This window comes from Temnothorax americanus, unplaced genomic scaffold, assembly GCF_048541705.1.
Source record: "Temnothorax americanus isolate GAGA-0224 unplaced genomic scaffold, ASM4854170v1 Scaffold12, whole genome shotgun sequence".
Classification (NCBI taxonomy): domain Eukaryota; kingdom Metazoa; phylum Arthropoda; class Insecta; order Hymenoptera; family Formicidae; genus Temnothorax; species Temnothorax americanus.
In genome coordinates, this window is record NW_027509253.1 from 820,547 (window position 1) to 840,913 (window position 20,367).

At 41.4% G+C, this 20,367-nt stretch overlaps 1 protein-coding gene and 1 long non-coding RNA gene across 2 annotated transcripts; one reads left to right on the plus strand and one right to left on the minus strand.

Annotated features, from left to right (window-relative positions):
* Positions 1–1,019: 1,019 nt before the first annotated feature.
* Positions 1,020–4,879, minus strand: Fd102c (forkhead domain 102C). The gene has a single exon (XM_077398517.1). The coding sequence runs from the start codon at positions 4,355–4,357 to the stop codon at positions 3,377–3,379; it is 981 nt and encodes a 326-aa protein (XP_077254643.1). The 5' UTR covers positions 4,358–4,879; the 3' UTR covers positions 1,020–3,376.
* Positions 4,880–4,996: 117 nt separating this feature from the next.
* On the plus strand, positions 4,997–14,319 carry LOC143893301 (uncharacterized). Its single transcript, XR_013255765.1, has 3 exons — positions 4,997–5,361; positions 13,654–13,806; positions 13,879–14,319. It is a non-coding gene; the product is annotated as an uncharacterized LOC143893301 (long non-coding RNA).
* Positions 14,320–20,367: the final 6,048 nt, after the last annotated feature.

The following is a 20,367-nucleotide window of genomic DNA, read 5'->3' on the forward strand; positions in this document are numbered from 1 at the left end:
AATGCACTCGTCTTTTCACGGGAATGAACATCTTAATTCTTTTTTTTTCGCGAGCGGTTAGCCCGAGCATGCAACAAAGGTTCATCTCGTGGCTTGTGTACATTAACTAATGGCCAAGTCTGACTGTTTGTCATCACGACAAATAGATTTCTCAGGTACTCTCTACGCGTCGCCTAACGGCGCGCAGACACGCGCGGAATGTTTCTGTCAACTTGGATATCATTTTTTAAAACGGACGCACAAATACCGCAGATCACACAGACACGACTCGTCCGTATCGAAGTGATAATCATCGATCAAGCACTAGGAAAGGCCAACGGAAGGCCTTTCCGAGATGAAAAAAAAAATCAGAAATAAAAAAATAAGTAAAATAAAAATAAAAAATAAAAAACTGAATGCAAAAGTTTATAAAAAGACAAGTAGTCCCTAAGCGTCGCTTAACGGCGCGTAGCTACGCAGAATGTTTCTGTCAACTTGGATATTATTTTTTAAAACGGACGCACAAATACCGCAGATCACACGGAAGATTTGTCTGATGTATCGAAATGATTATAATCGTTGATCAAGCTCGAGGAAAGACCAGCGGAAGACCTTCCCGGGATGAAAAAACCCAGAGATGGAAAGATAAGTATATATAAAAATAAAGATATAAAATTAAAGAACTGTATAAATGCAAAAATATATATTTAGAAAAAGATGATAATTATAAGTCACATAGAAAAAGAATCTTGGAAAATTGAGAGCCAGGAAATTCCAAGGAAGGAATTAGCTCGACGTAGAGTGCGCTAAAACAACAAATCGGAACAATTACAAAAAACCATGTTTACGGCCTTTCATTAATGCGAAAGCAATTAATTTGAGCTTGTGCGGCAAAGTAGGCGAAGCCAGTTTACTTATTTACACCGGTAATAACGCGCGGTGCTCCTTATCTCGATAAAAAGCGCACGTCATGCGATTATTATTTTCATTCTCTTTCAAAGGAGTCGGGTCAATTAGCAGAGAGAGAAACCGGGTAGATATTCGTGGGAACAGAAACTTTATTAAAGTTCAGTTGCATCGAGACAGTATAACAGAGAGAGAGGCCGCCGGGTGGCGGGGCGTATGCTTACGAGGTAACTGTGAAAAAATGGTCTTGCGTTTCTCGTCGGTGCGCGACATCGGTAACGCGATCGTTAATTGTCGATCGCACATGGATCCGCGTATCTGAATTCTATACGCACAGGTACGTATACATCGATACATATACATATACATACAGGGGGAGAGTGGACCGGAGAGGGGGAGGGGTACTCGGGTTTGTACAGAATATATGTATATATATATATCTTATTTGTTTCACCAACTTCGTCTCTACCAACGTGGATTATACAATGAGGATGCGCTATGTTAGACCCTAAAACGACTTTTATATTACACTATAAACAAGCGGAGATCGCAATCAGTCTGACGTAATGCCCCGCGTACATCAGTTTCTCGTGCTGCCTCATCCGGCAACCGGGCCGTATATTCTCGTATTTACAAAAAATCCTAAATTCGCCGGTAGAATCTCTCAGCGTTAACGTGAGCCGTTCGTCGCGAAAAAATGGGACAAATTATATTTCGGGAGACGTCTTTCGGGCGTTGAACAGATCGTTTCTGACTTTTCCATTTACAAAAACTGATTTTCTACTGTAGTATATAAAAAGGTGCTGCAATAGATATAATATTAAATAGATACTTTATATTAGATAAGCGTATTACCTTTAAGTATTATTTACGATACGGTTTGCGTGTCTTTTTTAAGATAAACGAATCACGTTGGAACGATGATCGCTGATCCTCTCGTATGCTTTATAGATTCCACCGTCGAACTCCAGTCTATACACATAATTCTTTTCTCTCTTAGACATCTATCTATATAATACACGTATAAGTTCTCCGAGCATAGCCAGAGCTTGCTTCGTTCGAATTGTCGAACTCAAATTATTCTTCATGCTCGATAGAAAAGGTCGGTCGGTTGTCCGTCGACAAGAAGGTAGCCTCTGTCACACGAGAATCTCCGTTTATCAGGAGGAAAATGAGATATTTGAGCTTCGTATTTGAACGACCACAATTCGCAATTTAAAGCACGTCTGAAAAATTCAAACATTCCCGAGACACCTTCGCAAGACTTTCGTGATCTTCTTGAACATTCATATTGTCTGGATATTTTGATTCATGCGCCGAACGTGGGAGTCCAACGTCAATTTTTCAGTCATTAATTTGAAATTTTGGTTATTATTTTGAAATTTGGCAAAGACACGATTCTCCCCTCACTTTTTACTCCGTTTCTTCTCGTTCGAAGATCCGACAAAACGACAAATTAAATCAGGACTTACGTCGTCGCGCAGAGCTTCCACTAATAACGTAAAACAATCAAGACGCACAGCACGAACAACACGCGAGAATGTGACCCCCATGTGACGTTAACAGAAATATAATCGACAATGGATTGATCTGTTTTTTGCGTGATAATCCTTAACACACAACACCCAGTAATTTTCCGCCTTGTCCGTTTCGGAGGTCACCTTACGCGCATGATTTACGCGTGCCACATTCATACTCGGACAATATAAATCTTCAAAAAATAATAAACGTCTAACGAATATCTTTCAGACGTTTTTCCTAGTTTTGATGTGTCTGAAATTTTGGGAGAAGCGCTGAGAATGATACGGACCTAAACACACACTTGTAACACCCGCGCGACTTCGATAATTAATATATAAATGGTATATAAATATAATTACATAAATATATACATACAACAACATATATAATAATATAAAAATAATACAAAGTGTAACATACAGTTCTCCATTACAACTGTCTAAATGGCTTTTCTTCTACAATTCAAGCATTATTGTTTAAGTCTCTATCATTCTCAGACCTTCGCGTACAGAGTATCTCACTTTTACCGCATTATTTTGCAATAAACTCTTATTTAATCTAAAGCTGAGGAAACCGACTCTTCAATTTTCAATATTGCATATCTTTGAAACTAAGTTTTAATTATAATTCTATTAAAGCTTAGTTAAAATTAACTTGAAAATATGTTATCACTTATCGCATTTTCCTCTGAGACTCATCTTGTTTCCAGCTCATTAACAAAATCTCTCGATATTTGTTCATCCGATAGGTTTAACGAGATTTTTGTTAAAAGAAAATCGTCTCTGCCAAATAATTTTGTTTTTAGAAAACAACGCGATAGGAGTAGGATATGTCGTGACGAATCAAAACATCCAAAAAGTTTTCGAAGCCACGGAGTAAAAAAAGAGAGAGAGAGAGAATCGTGGACACACTCGACAGACATGAGCAGCTACCTGTCGCGCGAACCGACCGACTTCTTCCGAGCCCTTCATTAGACGCTGGACCCGCCGGCGGAGTTAGTCGGGATGTAGTAATTCCTGACATGCAGGTGATTGTGAAGGTGTACAGCCGATAGTTGCTGCTGTTGCTGTTGTTGTTGCTGCTGCTGCTGTTGACCGCCGCTTTGTACACTTTGATGGTTCCAATGAACGGCCGGAGACACGACCTTGGGCATATCCGGACTGACCGACGGCGGCGTGCTCGGCGACGGTAAGGCGTTCGCGTCGGCGACCACGTCGACATCGACATCCTCGTCGTCCTGATCGGCCTCCGGCAGATCGTGCAGCTCGTCCTCGCTGCAGCTGAACCTGCGCGACTTGGTCGGTCCTAGAACGTCCGCCTCGATCTGATGCTGCTGATCGTCCGGGGCCAAGAGAGACGCCACGTCGAACTGTCGCTTCCTCGGCTGGAAGGACGATTGTCGAAGGGATTGGCTCTGGAAGGGATTCTGTTGCTGTTGCTGTTGCTGCTGCTGTTGTTGATGGTGATGATGCGGCGCCCATATCGCGGATATCGGTTGCGAGGCCACCGAAGGACCGAGCGCCGTCGGGGGCGGCGGGGTGGCGGGTAAGGGCGGCGGGCTAGGACTATCCGGTTCCTCGTCCACCGCCAGGCCCATGTGTCGACGCACCTTTCGCTGGGCCTTGCGCCGACGGAAATCGCCGCGCCGGAAGTCCTCCAGGTTCGCCGGATGGATCGCCCAGTAATGACCCTTGCCGTTGGCGCTCCTGCCGGACTTGACGAAGCAGTCGTTCAGCGAGAGATTGTGTCGGATGGAATTGCGCCAGCCAGGCCCGCGGGTGCGGAAGTACGGGTAGTGCTCCAGGATGTGCTGATAAATGTCGGACAGCACGAGCTTCTTCTCCGGCGACGACAGTATCGCCATGGCGATCAGGCCGATGTAACTATGTTGGGGTTTAGGTTCCTCGGGTATCCGTTGATGATGCGGCGGCGGACTCTCGTTGCTGCACATGACGATCAGCCGACTCAACACCGATCCTTGATCCTGGCCGACACCACCGATCGTTCTCTCCACGGGGGAGGAACGCTCGTCGCGATCGCGATCAGCGACGGTTTTTCGCGCTGGACTACGTGGTCATGGAATTGTCAGATTGGAGAACATCGGAGAGAATTGAGACCCGAGCACCGAACTCGCCACCCCGATACGCGCCGGACTCTCAATGTCGGAGTCGTAAATTATCGCTCTCCAGGGGTGGCGACGTCGCGCCGCCGACAATCGCGGCAGTCCCTGTTTTCCGACAGTTTTCACCCTGTTTGTCGCGATGCGCATCGAACAGCGGACTGTTCATGATTTACGATCCTCGGCCGAGTGCGACTGCCTCGCTGACGGGGTTTTTCGTCCCACTCAGTGCGCGGCCGCGCGAATGGAGACCGCCCATCGCGCGAGGGGAATACACGGGTGTTCAACGCGGAGAGGGGGCTTGCGAGCGTGTCTGGTCGACGGGATCGTGCGCGGGGCCCGGTGCGGCGGAGGGAACCCGAATGTCGGAGCGTCGTCCAATGGAAAAGCGGAGGGTCGGACGAAAATGGAGCCCACCACCGGTCGTCACGCCTACGACGTTGCGATATTGATCCTGGCCGGTGTAATCTGGTCACCGGTGGTGGTAGTGGAGATGGTGACGGCCTTGATGATGGTGCGGCCGTCGTCGTCGCACCACGTCTCCGCTCTCTTATCTCTACGTGGCCTAACATAGCTCGATATCATAGCCGATCCTGGACCGGGGAGTTGAGAGACGATCGATGCGTGTTTCCCGTTTTCAGAGCGTGTGCTGCACCGTGAGTTTCGGAAATGGCATCTGCTCTCTCTGTCTATAATCCATCGCTTCTCTCCCTCTTACCTTGTGCGTGTTGCTCCGTCGTCATGGAGCCCGACGACGGAGATCGAGACAGTCTTTCGAGATTTAGTGGCCTTATCTATGATTCGGATGCTTGTGCGGATTGCGATTTTGATTTAAGGTAAAAATTTCAAATAACATCTAGTCTCTAGTGTGCGGTGAAATGGGTTACTTATAAGATATTTGAATCATATTTTTGCTATGCATCTTTAACAAATTTAGCTTATTATAATTAATGATCATATTATTTATAGTTTCTGATTTTCTCTTTTTTCTTCTTCTTCTTCATTAAACAATTTTTTTTGTATGTCCGCTTTATTTAAAATTTAAAAAATAATAGTTTTAAAAAATGTATTTGATATCTTATGCATGTACATTTTCAGATTGCTACAAAAAATGCATATAAAATGCTTTTAATATAACAAAAAATCTCAATTATTATATGTATATTACATTTCTCGAAATTATTTTAAATCTAATTTTTAACATTCTAACTGAAATGTTCTAGCAAAAGTCGGAATCTACATATATGTCGCTATTAAGAAAATTAATATCATTATAGAATAGTTAATTTGTTTGTAATCAGATGACCATTTTCAATATCTAACTCGTGTTAATGATAAATTAACAAGTTACATCGTTTAAGAAGCCGTCGTGACATTTAAGATGGCTGACTTTTGCGTCCATCTTAAATCTATCTTAGATCCTTTTGGAATTAGATATCTGGATGAATGTTAAACTAACGAATACCTAATTCGTAAACTAGCTCATTAAATAAATTAATGTCGTGACGTGCAAGTTTGCTCGTTATTGGTTTACACCATCCTCCAGACAACCAGTTTTCGAATCGTAATTAGATCTTTCTACAACCGATCTCTCTCTCGGACCCGTCGAATCGACATTCTCGCTTCAAAGACGTCGCGTGGAGGGCTCGAAAGGGGAGAAAGAACGGGTGGATCGGAGACTTCCGTCGGCGCCCCTCCGTTTTTAAGACCCGCGACTCAGTCGCTCTCGCCCGTCAGAGAATCCTTTCGGCCCGCGTGGCGCGATTCGCGGACAAAGGCGCGATAAAGGCGCCCGGGTTGCCCCGTTATACGTAGTCACCGCCCCGCAACTATTTGTAAGCATCCGCCATGCTGGTTTCATATCTGCCGTTTCGGCTTGCACAAAAACATTATTTTCAATCGCGCAGGAAGCGGAGGGGAGGTGGGGAGGGTCGACGTGCAGCAATATGGCGTTTACCCTAACCGAGAGGGTACGCGGGGGGGACGCGCGACGTGCGCGCGATCGGCTCGGATTGCAATTGTTGCGACTCGTTGCAAATAACAGTTTGCCGCTCCCTCCTCCTCCCCCTTCGGATTTGCAGCCTGTATCTGCTGCTTCCCACCCCACCTCCTGCTCCCCATCGCCAGCTATTCGCGACTCTGTTATGTGCCCGAGCCTCGCTTGCTAGCAACGGAAATACAATGTTGCGCATCGACGCGGTGTGTAAACGTTCCATTGGCGCGGAGTTACATGCCACCCGGTAGATCCCGTACGTGCAACGGCTGCAGATAACGATATCGCGTTGTCTGCCGGCGAATGCGCACGGCCGAGCCCTCAAGCGCGGACATACGTTGTATGGCTCTCGCGTTGGGAAATAACGCATATTATTGCGGTTTTATCGTCGGAAACCTGACAGACAATTGTATTTCGTTAGCAGTCACAACGTGTACAACAATGGACACATATAATTATAACATTTCTGCAAATTATCTTCTGTAGTCAAATAGTTGGAAAGAAGAAGATCGTAAAAAACTAACTTAAAAAATAGCACGTTCTTTCAATTTATCAATGGTATATCTCTTCGCGACTTGGATTTATTATTATATTAATAAATACTATTATTAATAATAAAAATATTAATATTTATTGTAAGAAAAATATAACTTAGCTCTCGTTTATATTAAAAATGTGCTAACGTAGTTTATTAGAGTAGTGCGAAATTTAATATAATATATAATATTTAAAGTTTTAATCGGGAAAGAATATCTTGTGTACATATCACATATATGTGTGTATCGCGTATAATTTCATTTATTCAAAAATTATACTAATTATATTTATTTGTTTCCAGGCAATGGCGTATGTGTAAATAAATAAATCCGACGGAGAACGTTTTTGAACTTAAGTACGGCTCTTAGAGCCGCATTTAATGGCAAATTTGCGCGAATATCGCGTCGTGTAAAAAGATGCAATTTCCCGGTATAATCCACTTTGCGCGCTTTTTTGCGCCACGATGGACCACCCGGATCTACGTAGCCGGGACATTGCATTATCGGCAACACTGAAAATAGGCGCGATAAAACGTTGCCTTTCAAAGAACTCCTCCTCGAAATAAGCATCAGGGACCGTATTTGTGCTTGCGCGCCGAAACAGGACCCGGAGGAACTCCGAACACGTAACTCTATATCCGGTCCAATCAGATACGATCGTTGTGCTGGCAAAAGGAAACCGAAGAAGCCAAAAGGGAAGGCAATGAGTGACGACGTCGACGACTAGGAAGAGGGAAGGGGGATGGCGATTAAGATGCTCTCGAATTCGCGCGGGGCACAAACTCGAGCGTCGAGAGATAAGATCAATCTCTCGGCGAACGATGGCCACGACTGCGCGAGATGTTAAAAGCCGATCGGTGGTGGTTGCGCGAAACCAGAGCTCGCCGCCGCTGTCAAAACACAATAAAACGAGCGATCGAAGGAAGAATCGATCGATTTCGAGCGGGGTGGCCGCAACGCGACCCCCGGCCCCGGGTCACGTCCATAGGTGGATGGTGTCTGTGTGAAGATGCAGTCGATACCGTGTACAGATATATCGGGCCATTGTGCGTGCGGCTTGCGCGTTAAAACGCGCCCGCGTTCTCCATCTCTCTTTCTCTCCGCGCGCCGCGAATAATGGCGATAATTGTGACGAAGTGGTGCGTCATTGTGGGAAAAAAGGTACACCCCGAGACCCGCCGATCGAGGGCGGTGGCGCGAGTAAGTGGCAGATGCATGGCGCTCCGTTGACAGCTTCTCCGATTTCCCTCCGCGTCCTCTCATCCGAGGACACACATCCTCCTCGATCCTCTCTTCACGTCCTGTCGAGAATTGGAGCTAGCGAGCCTCTATCGCGCAATCGTTGCACGTTAAGTACGTCCCTCGTTTCGAAATATAGCGAATTCCCGTGACAGGCCGAGTTAGACTTCGAAAATAATAATCTAAGCAATGAAAAAATCCAAGATGAATATGATATTACAAATAAATGAGAAGAAAAAGAATAACATAGTGTAATAAATAAGAATCTAATTTTTTATTTTGTACACATAATTTAATCTCCCGTAAAATTAACTAATTCTTCACATCTCATATAATTAGCTATTCCCCCTTTAAACACAAACAATGAGAGCACAAAAGAATACACTGCTTTAGATAATATGAAATAAATCGAGATTTGTGTGTAAGTATAATATATGTGTTTTAAACACATCTAATATTTAGGTTTGACCCTCTCTTATAATTCGTTTCACTCAGTTTTGTTCTATTCTGTTCAAAAAAAACACACTATATATTGATGATCCTCTCGAAGCAGTCGAGGTATTTATTTCGCTTTATATATCAGAGGAATGGAAACTACGCGAAAATTAGGTAACGCTAATCCCGGCTTGCCTAATTCGCCGTGTAATCCGGCAGAAACTCGCGGCAGTTTCCCCGTTGGTAAAGTTAATAAATGTCGCGGTGAAGCGACCGGCAAGTTCGAAGCCCGCTCGGAGTTTCGCGTCGAAGCACGCAGCACGAGGTATCCGACGGTTTTGATGCTTCGGAATACACTGCTAATCGGTTTCCAAACTTCTCCTTGTGTATATATTTATGCTTTCTACGGCTGATTGAACAAATCAGATTCCGATATCTCTCCGGAATTCGATCCAAAACGTATTGTTAAATTTTAAATAGATAAATATTATTTGTATCAATTTCTCAATTACAAAAATTTTTAACGTGCATTTTCTTATATATTATTATAAAATTATTAAATAAGTATTGTTACTATTTAAGAATATTTGTTTAATATATATTTTAAATATGTAAATCAAATATTTTCTTAAGTACTAATAATGCTTACTATAATAATCATATACATCAGGGTAACAGGGTGTCTGATAATAAATATGTAACACCTTCCATGGATAGGTAAAGGGTTGAACTGAATAGAGAAATTCTTTACCGTTTTGCGATTATGGCAATAAATAATGAGAAATTAATTAATAAAGATTTGTGAATCAGCGTTATCTATTGCCATAAATCACAAAATAATATAAGACTTTTCTATTCGGTTTAACCCGCTTTATCTATCCATATGACGCAGGTATTACACCTATTAATTATCAGATATCCTGTATATATTTCAACTTTAATTTTATATGTAATCTATTATTTTCTGAAAAAAAATTTCCACGCGTGACAAAGATGTATACTTGAATATTTTGAAACTTTATACATGACTGATATCGGGCAACAAGAAAATTAGCAAAACTCGCCTGTCTTAATAAACTATAGAAATATTGAAATGCGAGGGTGGAATATATGTATATACCGCTCATTGGATATGTACGATTCGTACGATAGTTAACTATTCCTACGAGCGAGCCGTTTAGCAAATAGCGCAAACTTGGCAAACACTTCCGGGGCTGCCAGCCATTACGGAGTCGCGCGTATATCCATTAAATTCTCCGCCGCGGCGCAAGAGAAAGGGCATTTAACAACGATGCTTTATGCATATTCTAACGAGCTTGCAATCAACTAGTACTAAACATTGCCGGGGCTTCCATCACCCCCTCGCGACCCGCTTTTGTAACACAAGGCAAAGGAAAGAGTAGAAGATAAGAGAACGAGGGCGGGGGATAAACGCGAGGGAAAGGGCACGGGGGGGAGGGTGGCCGAAGGTGCGGGATGTGCCGTCAGTGCGTTGGTGTGTTGGTAGCGTGATTGTATAGGTGGAGTAACCGGTAGATAGCGAGCTATAGAGAGACGGGAAGAGAGCGTGCCGTGGCAAAGAGAGTGGGGTCCATTAGCTTTGACGCTCGTCTCAAAGGGATGCTGCCGTTTTAACGTCGTATACCGGCCTGTTTCCTAAGCACCCCTTTCACGTTGCGCGACGTTATTGCACCGGAGACCGGGAAAATAACCTGATGCCCGACGACGACGACGACGCCGACGACGACGATGACGACGATGACGACAATAGACGGGCTGAGGGACGCACCGCGTAGGACACTAGGACGCGCTCTCTTGTACGTGTGTGCTCTTAAATATTCATAATTTATAAACTCAAGAGAGTGCAGCTCTCCCATTGAGCTCCGGCCTGTTTCTCACAGCAAGATTTCCGGGGCTCTCTCGCTTTTTTCAAGCGCAACGGAGCCGTGATAAGTAACACGCCGTTGTTTTTCTGCCAACGGCCGACATCGAACTGCACTTATAATTTCAAAGTAAAATTGGGATTACGAATTTTTATCATATTTAAATATTCGACGGATCTTTAATGTTTGAAATATTTATTAAATATAATTCGAGAATCACACACACACACACACACACACACACACACACACACACACACACACACACACACACACACACACACACACACACACACACACACACACACACACACACACACACACACACACACACACACACACACACACACACAGAAAATTTCTTTATGAAGTTTCCATTCAAAGTCAGTAGTTTGGAGTTTTTTTTAAAACAAATTTCAAATTTCTGTTTGATAACAAGAATGTATTTTGAAGTCAATAATAATTATTTTAATAGATATAAATTATTTAAAAGAAGCTTTCTCTTTTGCATCAATCAAATAGTTTCATTATTTCAATATTTACATGTTATATTTTTATGAGATAAATTGAGAATCAATCAGACAACTTAGACGTCTAAAGAATATTACAAAATTGTCTAAAATATCTATATTTCTTTCACAGAATTTTTTTTGTTATTTGAAAAGTTTTTACTTCAAAATATAAACCTTATTTTACATGCTAACTTTCAATTAAATATAAGATTTTAAATATGTCAATTAATAAATTATCTATCACTAAATGCGCAATGATATACTTCACAAAGCCCGCTTCTCAAAATGTTGTTCAGCAACGCGATTTACCATCGATGACTGTTCGAGGTGCCGGATTGACGAGTGGTGCCTTCGCAGAGTGCTCTCGACGGTGCGCTGAACGACGAACTGCCACTCGAGAGGGTAGCGGAAGTAGCGACGACGACGCGCGGCGGGGTGCCATTTGTGTTTACAGCCGCGCGGGCTCTTCACACCTAACGAGGCGCACCGGACTCCGCTCTTCGGGGTGAGCCGCACGAGCCGTCGCTGTCGAGAGGCGTTGGCGCTTTCGTTGTCCCTCTCCGGAACGGAGAAAGAGAGAGAGAGAGAGAGAGACGCGTAATTCCGAGAGAGCGGAATAAAAGGGCAATTGGAGCGGAAGCGCTTGAGATTTCGAGGAAGAGAGAGAGAAGAGAAGCGCCTTCTCTCTCGATTACAACGAACGATTTTACGATCGGGGAACTGAGAGCGAGAAATGTGACCGTTTGGCCGTGTAACAAGATTATACGAACCAAGCAGGATAGATTAGATCCGAGAGAGATATTTAATAGGGCCCGACCCAGAGTACCCCCGCATCTCGTCCCACTTATCGACCGCGACAGAATGCCGGGATTTTCGCCAATATTTTGGGTGTTTAGCTTTTGTCACGACGCGATGGCCATTGTTGGGGCCCTGGAATGGGCGTGGATGAGGAGGGGGGCCTCTTCCATCGAAAGAGAGAAAGAAACCGGTCACTTTTCTAGTTTTCTCTCGGCCCTTCCTTCGCACGGCCCATCGCTACTTCGATCTCGCATAAAAGGGTTTCTTTTCGCCGATTGACCGCCGCTCTCGAGATAATGAACTGACCGGTTGGCTCTTTTTACGGGGACCACAAAAATCTTTGTCAGGGCGTTTGGTGTTCATACAATTTACTGACGAATTAGTAGGATTAATTCTCAAATACTCAGATTTCTTCCGTAATTTCTTCTTTTATTCGTAAAACGCAAGTATTTTTTTTATATTCCGCAGCGATATGTCGTTTATTTTGCCGCAACTAAATAAAAAAAATATAGTATATGATTATATTTAGTTTAAGTGTATACTGTTTAAGATTATGTGTATATATAATTACATTATATTTTTTTAATATATCACGGGATAAAAACATAGATCCAGTAATAATTTATTGATAACTGATCAATCACTAATATATCTCTATTCCGCAACAGCTAACTCGTTTAACTATGCTTTGCGGGAGGAACGATTTGTTTTCTACTCCCGAGATAAATCCACGCGCTCCTCGTGGGTGGATTAATGTGAGGAAGGCGGGAGGCGGCGCGGAAAGGCTTATCGAGCCCTTTGATACGCGCGGCTATCGGCGATCGAGAATACGAGATCAAAGCCCACGGCATCGCCAAGGTTATACCGTCCAAATGTCGCGGTAGCTTCGAATGAATATTTCAGGCCCCCGGCCGCCATTGCCGCCTGTCGGGTAGCGTTCGGATGTCGTTCCCGCAAAGAGCATTTGCGCAATCTATTAGCGCGTTCGGGACTCTCGGGGATGAAACCCTTTTGTCGCTCGTGCGAAGTGCTTAAGCGGTTGGTTAAGCCCGATCACGGGGCGCAGCACGGCTCGCATGCACGCAATACACGCGCGTCTGCACGCGTAATGCGCTTCTTGTCTCGCATCGGAGCTTCATCGGCGATTGATCGTCATCGACGATGGCCGATGGCGTTTGACCTCTTATTATTGGACCCCAGAGATCAAATTATTATCTTATAGTCATATATATTTTTTACTTTTTTTCTTGTAATTTAAATAAAAGTTCGGGCTTTTACTTAGCCCGTTCCAACACACACTCTCTTTAAATAAAAATATAAACCCAAATATACCGTCATATTAAAAAAAAATAATATAAATCGTTTTGTACCATTAAAATATTAAATAAACAAAGCGAAAAAAAAATTTTTTTGAAGCGTTTTTAATGTTTTCATGGTTTCTAAGTTATTACCGAAATTATAATTTCTTCTCCAATTCAAATTTGCAATTTTTGCGTATTTGTTTTTCGCGAAATATCGTTTTCGCACAATTTAAATCACAAGCGATACTTAACAGTCTCATTATTCACTTTCCGAATTGGGGCACCGGCGTGGCTCTCTGAGCGTAAAATCTGATAAAGCGTCAAAATAACACGTGCGCGTTTGCAGACTCCGCGCGACGTCAATCGCGTGTTGTTTGCGGCGTACGCAGTGAATCGTAATTATCGTTATAATTATGGTAATCGTTTCGTAGCGCTGCCGGGGATACGTCGTCGGACAAGGAGGGCAACTGTGAAGCTCGCGCTGCGGCACGAAATTGTTATTTCCCAACGAGAGAGATATATACACGTGGATGCCTATAACACCGAGACCGCTTCGCTCCGCGTTCGAGGCTCCATTATACTCGGTATTCGGCAGACCTACCAAAACACTCGAATACTTATTGCGACAGCCGCCCATAACCGTATCTCTGTTTCAGATTGCTCAAAAACCATTGTCCGCTCGAGACAGTCTCTAATAACAACATACGTTTGCCTCAAGAGCGCTATGATGCCTCTCGCCTCGAGACCTTAATAACCGTGAAAATATGTGTTACAATAACTTTGCGAAATTCAATCGTGAATAATAAATTCCCGCATAATCTCTAAAAGGAAATAGAAATTCGATAATATGATGGTCCGTTATTTTGTAAGCAATATCCTCATTGCAAATGTTGATGCAAATTATTAATATAATTAATAATACACATATACATATATTAGTAATATATTACCAATTAATAATACATATTAATATATATTATTAATGTAATTAATATGATTTGTTAAGCAAATAGCAACAAAAAGGATCAGGAAATTCTGCCTTGATGTATAAAACATAATTCAAATATGCGATAGTAGGTACCATTTCTAAAAAATATGATTAATAACATATTCTTTTATCTTTTATCTTTAAATTTCACATTTATTTATGTTTCATATAACTACTGAATTATATCTATAGGTATAGTTCGCAGTTATTTATAGTAAAATTGAATATTTTAGTTCTAAAATGAACGCACAAAGAACCATGTATCAAAATTTATGTAAAAAAGTTTACCTACATAAAAAGCCACATACAAAAATATGAGGAAGAATAAAAGAAAGAGAATTCATCAACGATATAACCGATTATATCGCGAACATCTCGATAGCATGATAGGCCTTACCGGCGACATCGATACCATCGGGCAGCTGTCGCGTGGCGCGACTATCCGCAACAATACTTGTCGAAGTCGACGACAAAGGGGACCCCCCGGACCCCCGCTTCCTCGATCGCCATGCATGGAAAGGGGTTCTCCACACGAGTCATAACGTGAATAAAAAGAGAATTATGAGCAATTGGGAATTCATACTTCCACATGATGCGTGTTTTACGTACTGTAAGTAACACAAATATCCTAATCTACGAAAAACAAATAATTAAAAGTAAGTGTAAATCGTAAAAAATTATATAATAGTCTTATGAAAGTCATACATATTTTATTTAGACACTTTTAAACTAAAAAAAATGTAGGTAATCGCAATTATTTTGTAAAATAAAAAAGACAATTTTTTGGTCAACGCAAGTCCAAACCAACAATGGGGCACGTCTACGTTATAGACATTTCTTCGTCGAGAGCAGACAAATTGTGAGACTCACAATTCGTCTGCTAATTAAACAAATGTCGAACGACACGGGGAGATACCCGCGCCGAGTTTTCCCCGCTGTCGGCCTCTCGAAGGCATGACAAGCCGAACCGACAGCGAATTTACAAAACCGCTGAATTAATCAGCGTTAATGCATGCTGCGTACGCGCGTTATATTCGATCGAGGCCTGAAATTCAAGGGCTTCCCTCAAAATAGGATGGAAACAAAACCTGATGTACATACTCATTAATAATATGAATTATGAAATCTATACTATAATAGCTCACAATAAATACGAGATTTATGTCATAATATAATTTAATTTCGGTATGTCATACATAATATATTATTTTATCTAATTCAATATATTTATTTTAGTGTCAAACGCGCAGTAAAAGATGTTGCTTCGGATTCACGAGAGCTGTTTAAAAGATTCGTATGAAGATGCTTGTATCTTATGGCTCGTGCTTTCTCACAATGGGGGCAGGTAGGCTGTACATAGAGGATTGGATTAGGATTTGGAGGAAAGGCTGAAGGGGTGGGCTGACCCAATTTGCATGTCATAAACCACGTCGGTCCTCGAGATTCAATTTAACAGGAGGAGCATGCTGTACGCATAGAGGTTTCCTTGATGTAAGTAACATAAATCGCTTTTTGACGTTTTTTTATATGCAAATATTTTCATTATAGATTAGACAAACTCTCTCGCTCTCTCTCTCTCTCTCTCTCTCTCTCTCTCTCTCTCTCTCTCTCTCTCTCTCTCTCTCTCTCTCTCTCTCTCTCTCTCTCTCTGTATGCAATTTATTGCTTTTAAGAAAACTTCAAGATTTTCGTCGTACGATTTTATAAAGACGATAGTTTAAAATCTGTCAGGTATATTACAAGTAAAATTAATAAAATATCTAGTATATAACATTTACATTGTAACATTTATATATTGTAATATCTTTAAGAGGTAAAGTCACAAACTCTATAAATCTTAGTCATAAGCCAGTAAGTCCAACTTTATATTCGCAGTCGCGAGATGCCTCATACGGTCATTTAATTCATCGAATGAAGTCTTAAAACTGCCCGTGCTCTGATTTAACATAAGAAAATCTTAAAAATAAGATCGGACTATTGCATAATCATACTTTCTACAAATTCTTTTTAACATTGAAAGCTGCTTTTAACATAAACGTTTTGCATGTTTCTTTACTTTAGATTCCTTACGTTTTAAAATACGCCTTTGACAAAGAACGTAAACACGCGTATATGAGTCGTAGGTGATGATTTACTAAACACAGGCTCGTTTCCAAAGACAGATGTACGAACATGTGTCTCGCCGAGAGGCGCTAAATGCGCGGCGGATTTATTCAGTTTGTCATCGGATCCACCGCACCATGAAACTGCACGCTTATTTCTCGTATTACACCCACATACTGTTGGGTAATCGTCGTGTAATAGCCGAATAATAATTTCGCCGGCGGAAAGCGAAAGAGAGAGAGAGAGAGAGAGAGAGAGAAAGGGAGAGAAAGAAGGAGGGAATCGAGAAGTAGCCCCGCAAGAACGAGGCAGACTGCCCGCAGGCTAAGAGACCAATATGGGCACCTTAAACGTGCCCTCGCGTCTAGAGGGAGGGAGAGAAAGAGAGGGAGAGAATCCATCTATATAAAACCCCATGTATCTAACCCCACTGCGATGTTTATTATTCACTTAGAATGCTCACGTTCTACTTGTTCCCCGCCGAGCTCGATCCGAGATCGGCTTACCCCTTGAACGCGACGCGGATAAATGGTGGATGAAAGTGTCAGATGATAAACCTTGCCGTAACCGCTGATTGTAACGAGAATGTTACAACCCGTATCGATTAATGCAATAACGGCAAAAAATTTGAAAGGACTCTTTTTTAGTTTAAAAAAGAAAAAAACGAATTACTTATTTTATTACATAAATGGAAAACACGCGTGGTCATCACGATGAGTCCGCGTTTTCACGAAATCTTCCGTATAACTACCTCTTTTTCATTAGCGTAAAATGCCTGCCTCTCGGGATTTCATCGATATGAATAATTCCCCAAGATATCGGTCGATCATTTTTCGATCGCCATATATATTACAATATTAATAGGCAATATTCCATCCATTTTAATTCCCTCTGCCTAGATAAGTAATGAGTGCTAAGTATAATGGCGAGATTCGCATTGGGGGATTAAAGATTAATTGTATTTATTAATTTCTGCTTAATCCGTGAGTGTGTGTGTGTGTGTGTGTGTTATCTCCTTTTATTTATATTTTCTATTGCTTCCATTCTATGGAAGAATGAGAAATTCACCTCAATCGTCTATAACGGAACAGAATAATGCATGTTGAAAGGTCCGCGGTCAAGCGGGTGATGAAGGAAAGATTAATTCCTTTTGAGATACAGTGAAAACATCTGGACATTTCGACATTTGTATCTTGTAAGAATTTGCGAGTCGACCAGTCTACGGGAACGTTTACGAAACACGCGCACGTGTCGCGCCACGTACCATGTCCGTGCTGAAGGGTGACCAGCAGATAATTCGTGCGAAACCATTGTTACCGGACCGAGTTCGAGCCCGTTGTCGATCCTAGATTTCAAAGATAGGGAGAAGGGTGATCGCAGAATTTATTGTATTGTGGTTAATGACTGTTTTGACAACGCCCGATCGGATCATCCCTTTTTCGTCGACGGACAAATTTACGGAACACTCATCTCCCATGGACAATCCACGGATTACTCAAGTAGACATTTTCTGGTTCAAGATTCTAAGATTTAGAAATAACGTATTTATACTCTTTAAAAAAAAAAAACAAGTGAGGCTTTTCAGAAAACTGCAGGTCATCCTCAGTTTTGAAGAGTTCATCTCCCTTATTGATATACCACGTAAAACTAACATAACACATAATCTAATATTTGTTTGTTACTTGGGCTTATGCTGTTGCGCTTACTATTTATTATTAACACTTATTTACATTTGTTAATAATTGTATTACTCTGCTATTATTTTATTATTATTGTGTTATGTCTGTTATTTTATTGTGTTAAATAATGTTTATTTGATTTCTTATTTATTCTTATCTTTCATGCACCTCTTTCTCTTTCCTACTTTTGAAAGAAAACTTCTATTTCTGTCCGAGTCCACTTAATCGATGGGACTTCTAGTTTAATCCTAGCAAGGTTCTTCCACTTCACAGACTCGCATTCTGTTCTCGTGTCCTCGCGATTTCACGGTCCTTTCGACAATTTCACGGGTACAACGGGGAACGCACAGGGGTGCCTTCGGAGGCGTGACTGCTCGATAGGTATTTAGTTAGGGACGTCTATTGAGGATCGACAATACACACTGACGGTCGTCATTGTACGATCGTCTCGACACGATGATTGTGATGAGAGCGAAGAGTGCTGCACGAGCCACGCCGACGGCATGGAGAATTCGCAATTGGATTATCCTAAGCTATATCTGGGAATCTACGGGACCTGATGGTTCTCTTCTTAAAACGGCATGCTTGAACGATCCGGCGTGAATTTCGCACGATTACGTAAACGAGCGTAAATAAAATTTGTCGCGAGAATGACGTGAATAACTTTATGGGGGAACGGAGTAATATTACGAAGAAAATTTAATCTACTCCTTTGAAAATTATTGATGGTTGCCGGAAATAAAATAATTTAATCCCACCGTGATAATGGCGGGATAATAACAAAAGCGATTGTTGTCATCGTAGAAAATAATCGTAAGTGATCCCGCGTCGCTAATATAACGACTGAGCGCATTAAATACGTGTTTTATTATTACCGTCTTGTTAATTATTTCAATAATTATTTAAAATTTAAATGGTTGGAGAATTAAGTATTTAATTCTTTAACTTAAAAGTCAATTTTATTTATCGAAATAATATTGAATATTTTAATCGTTTTAAATTTCTCTCTCTCAAAGCACTTTAAATTCAATGCGGGATTTCAAAGAATAACAATTTATAAGGTAAATTTTTGCCAAAATGCATTAACTTTAAGAAAATTGCAGTTTAAAAGTATTTTCTACTAAGGGTACATCCAGGGATCTAATATATCGAGTTACGAAACGCCAGGGGAGCTGGATTTCTACCTTACCCTAAATGCTTCATCCCTTTGTAACATTCGCATCGATCTTTCTGCTACGCCATCTACCATGGTGTTTTACTACGAGGTATAATCATAGTGGTTTTACTATGAAATAATTCTGTAAACATCTGGAGTGCTTCAAGTTCTCGCTTCTTAGCTTTCGTCCGTCATACAGATGTGTTACCAACTTCCGGCAATGTGTGAAGAAAATGGATGAGTGGAATAAACGAGTGATAATGAATACTTCTGGTGCCCTCTTCGATCATCAGTGGATAATGACCTCTCTGCGAGATTATTTGCGCATTTCTACTTCCCATCTATCAGTATAATAGTTATTCTGCCACCCTGTTGAAGAAATCTGCAATTTCGTGCGAAGATATGTCCAAAGATAATACCATCGACAAGTTAGCTATATATATTGATTAAGAATTATTAAAATTATGTCTGAGAAATTTTTTTATACTTTTTTTATCTTTAGGTGTACTAAAGTTCGTAAGGACACGAATATTTTATCTGTTACAACAAGAAAGAATACTATATAAAATTGTAGCCTACCTTACATTCTTGCAATAATTTGCATGTTTTTAAGTATAACTTAATAATCAGATGATCAATTAAGCATTAATCGGTTAGTTAATTGACATAAAATTAAGCGTAAAATATTCCATGAAGATAAGATATCTAGGAGGAAATTCTTTTGGAAGAAGGATCAGAAATACATAATACCTTGCCTTAAATTTTACATTTAATTTTAACGTAATTAGCTTTAAGCTCAATTGCAAAGTTATACGTTAAAAATGTTATTAGTCACACAAGTACATATTAAAACAACAGTGATTTCTTATAATTCCAAAAAAGCTCATGCGTTTTTCGCGTCTTCGTAACTTATGGCAAGGATATCGCAACCATTCGCGCCCCTATGGACGTGTCTCGCAGATGACCGCATAATAAAACCATTATTAAGATATTTAACATCCCATTGCCTACCAGCCACGTGAGTCGAGGTATCGTCGCAATCGCCGCGAACAAAAGCGCCGGCCGATCTCTCTTTCTCTCTCTCTTTCTTTATAGTTATGCCGGGGCACGTGCCCGACATAATTCACCATTGATGGTTATATTCCATTGTGGGCCGAGCCCATTATAGCCGGTACGTGCGAGCCTCGAACAAAACGTCGAAATGGTAAATATAATACCT

Excerpts from the sequence above, each read along its gene's own strand:
- Fd102c (XM_077398517.1), bottom strand. The coding sequence starts at position 4,357 with ATGTGCAGCAACGAGAGTCCGCCGCCGCATCATCAACGGATACCCGAG.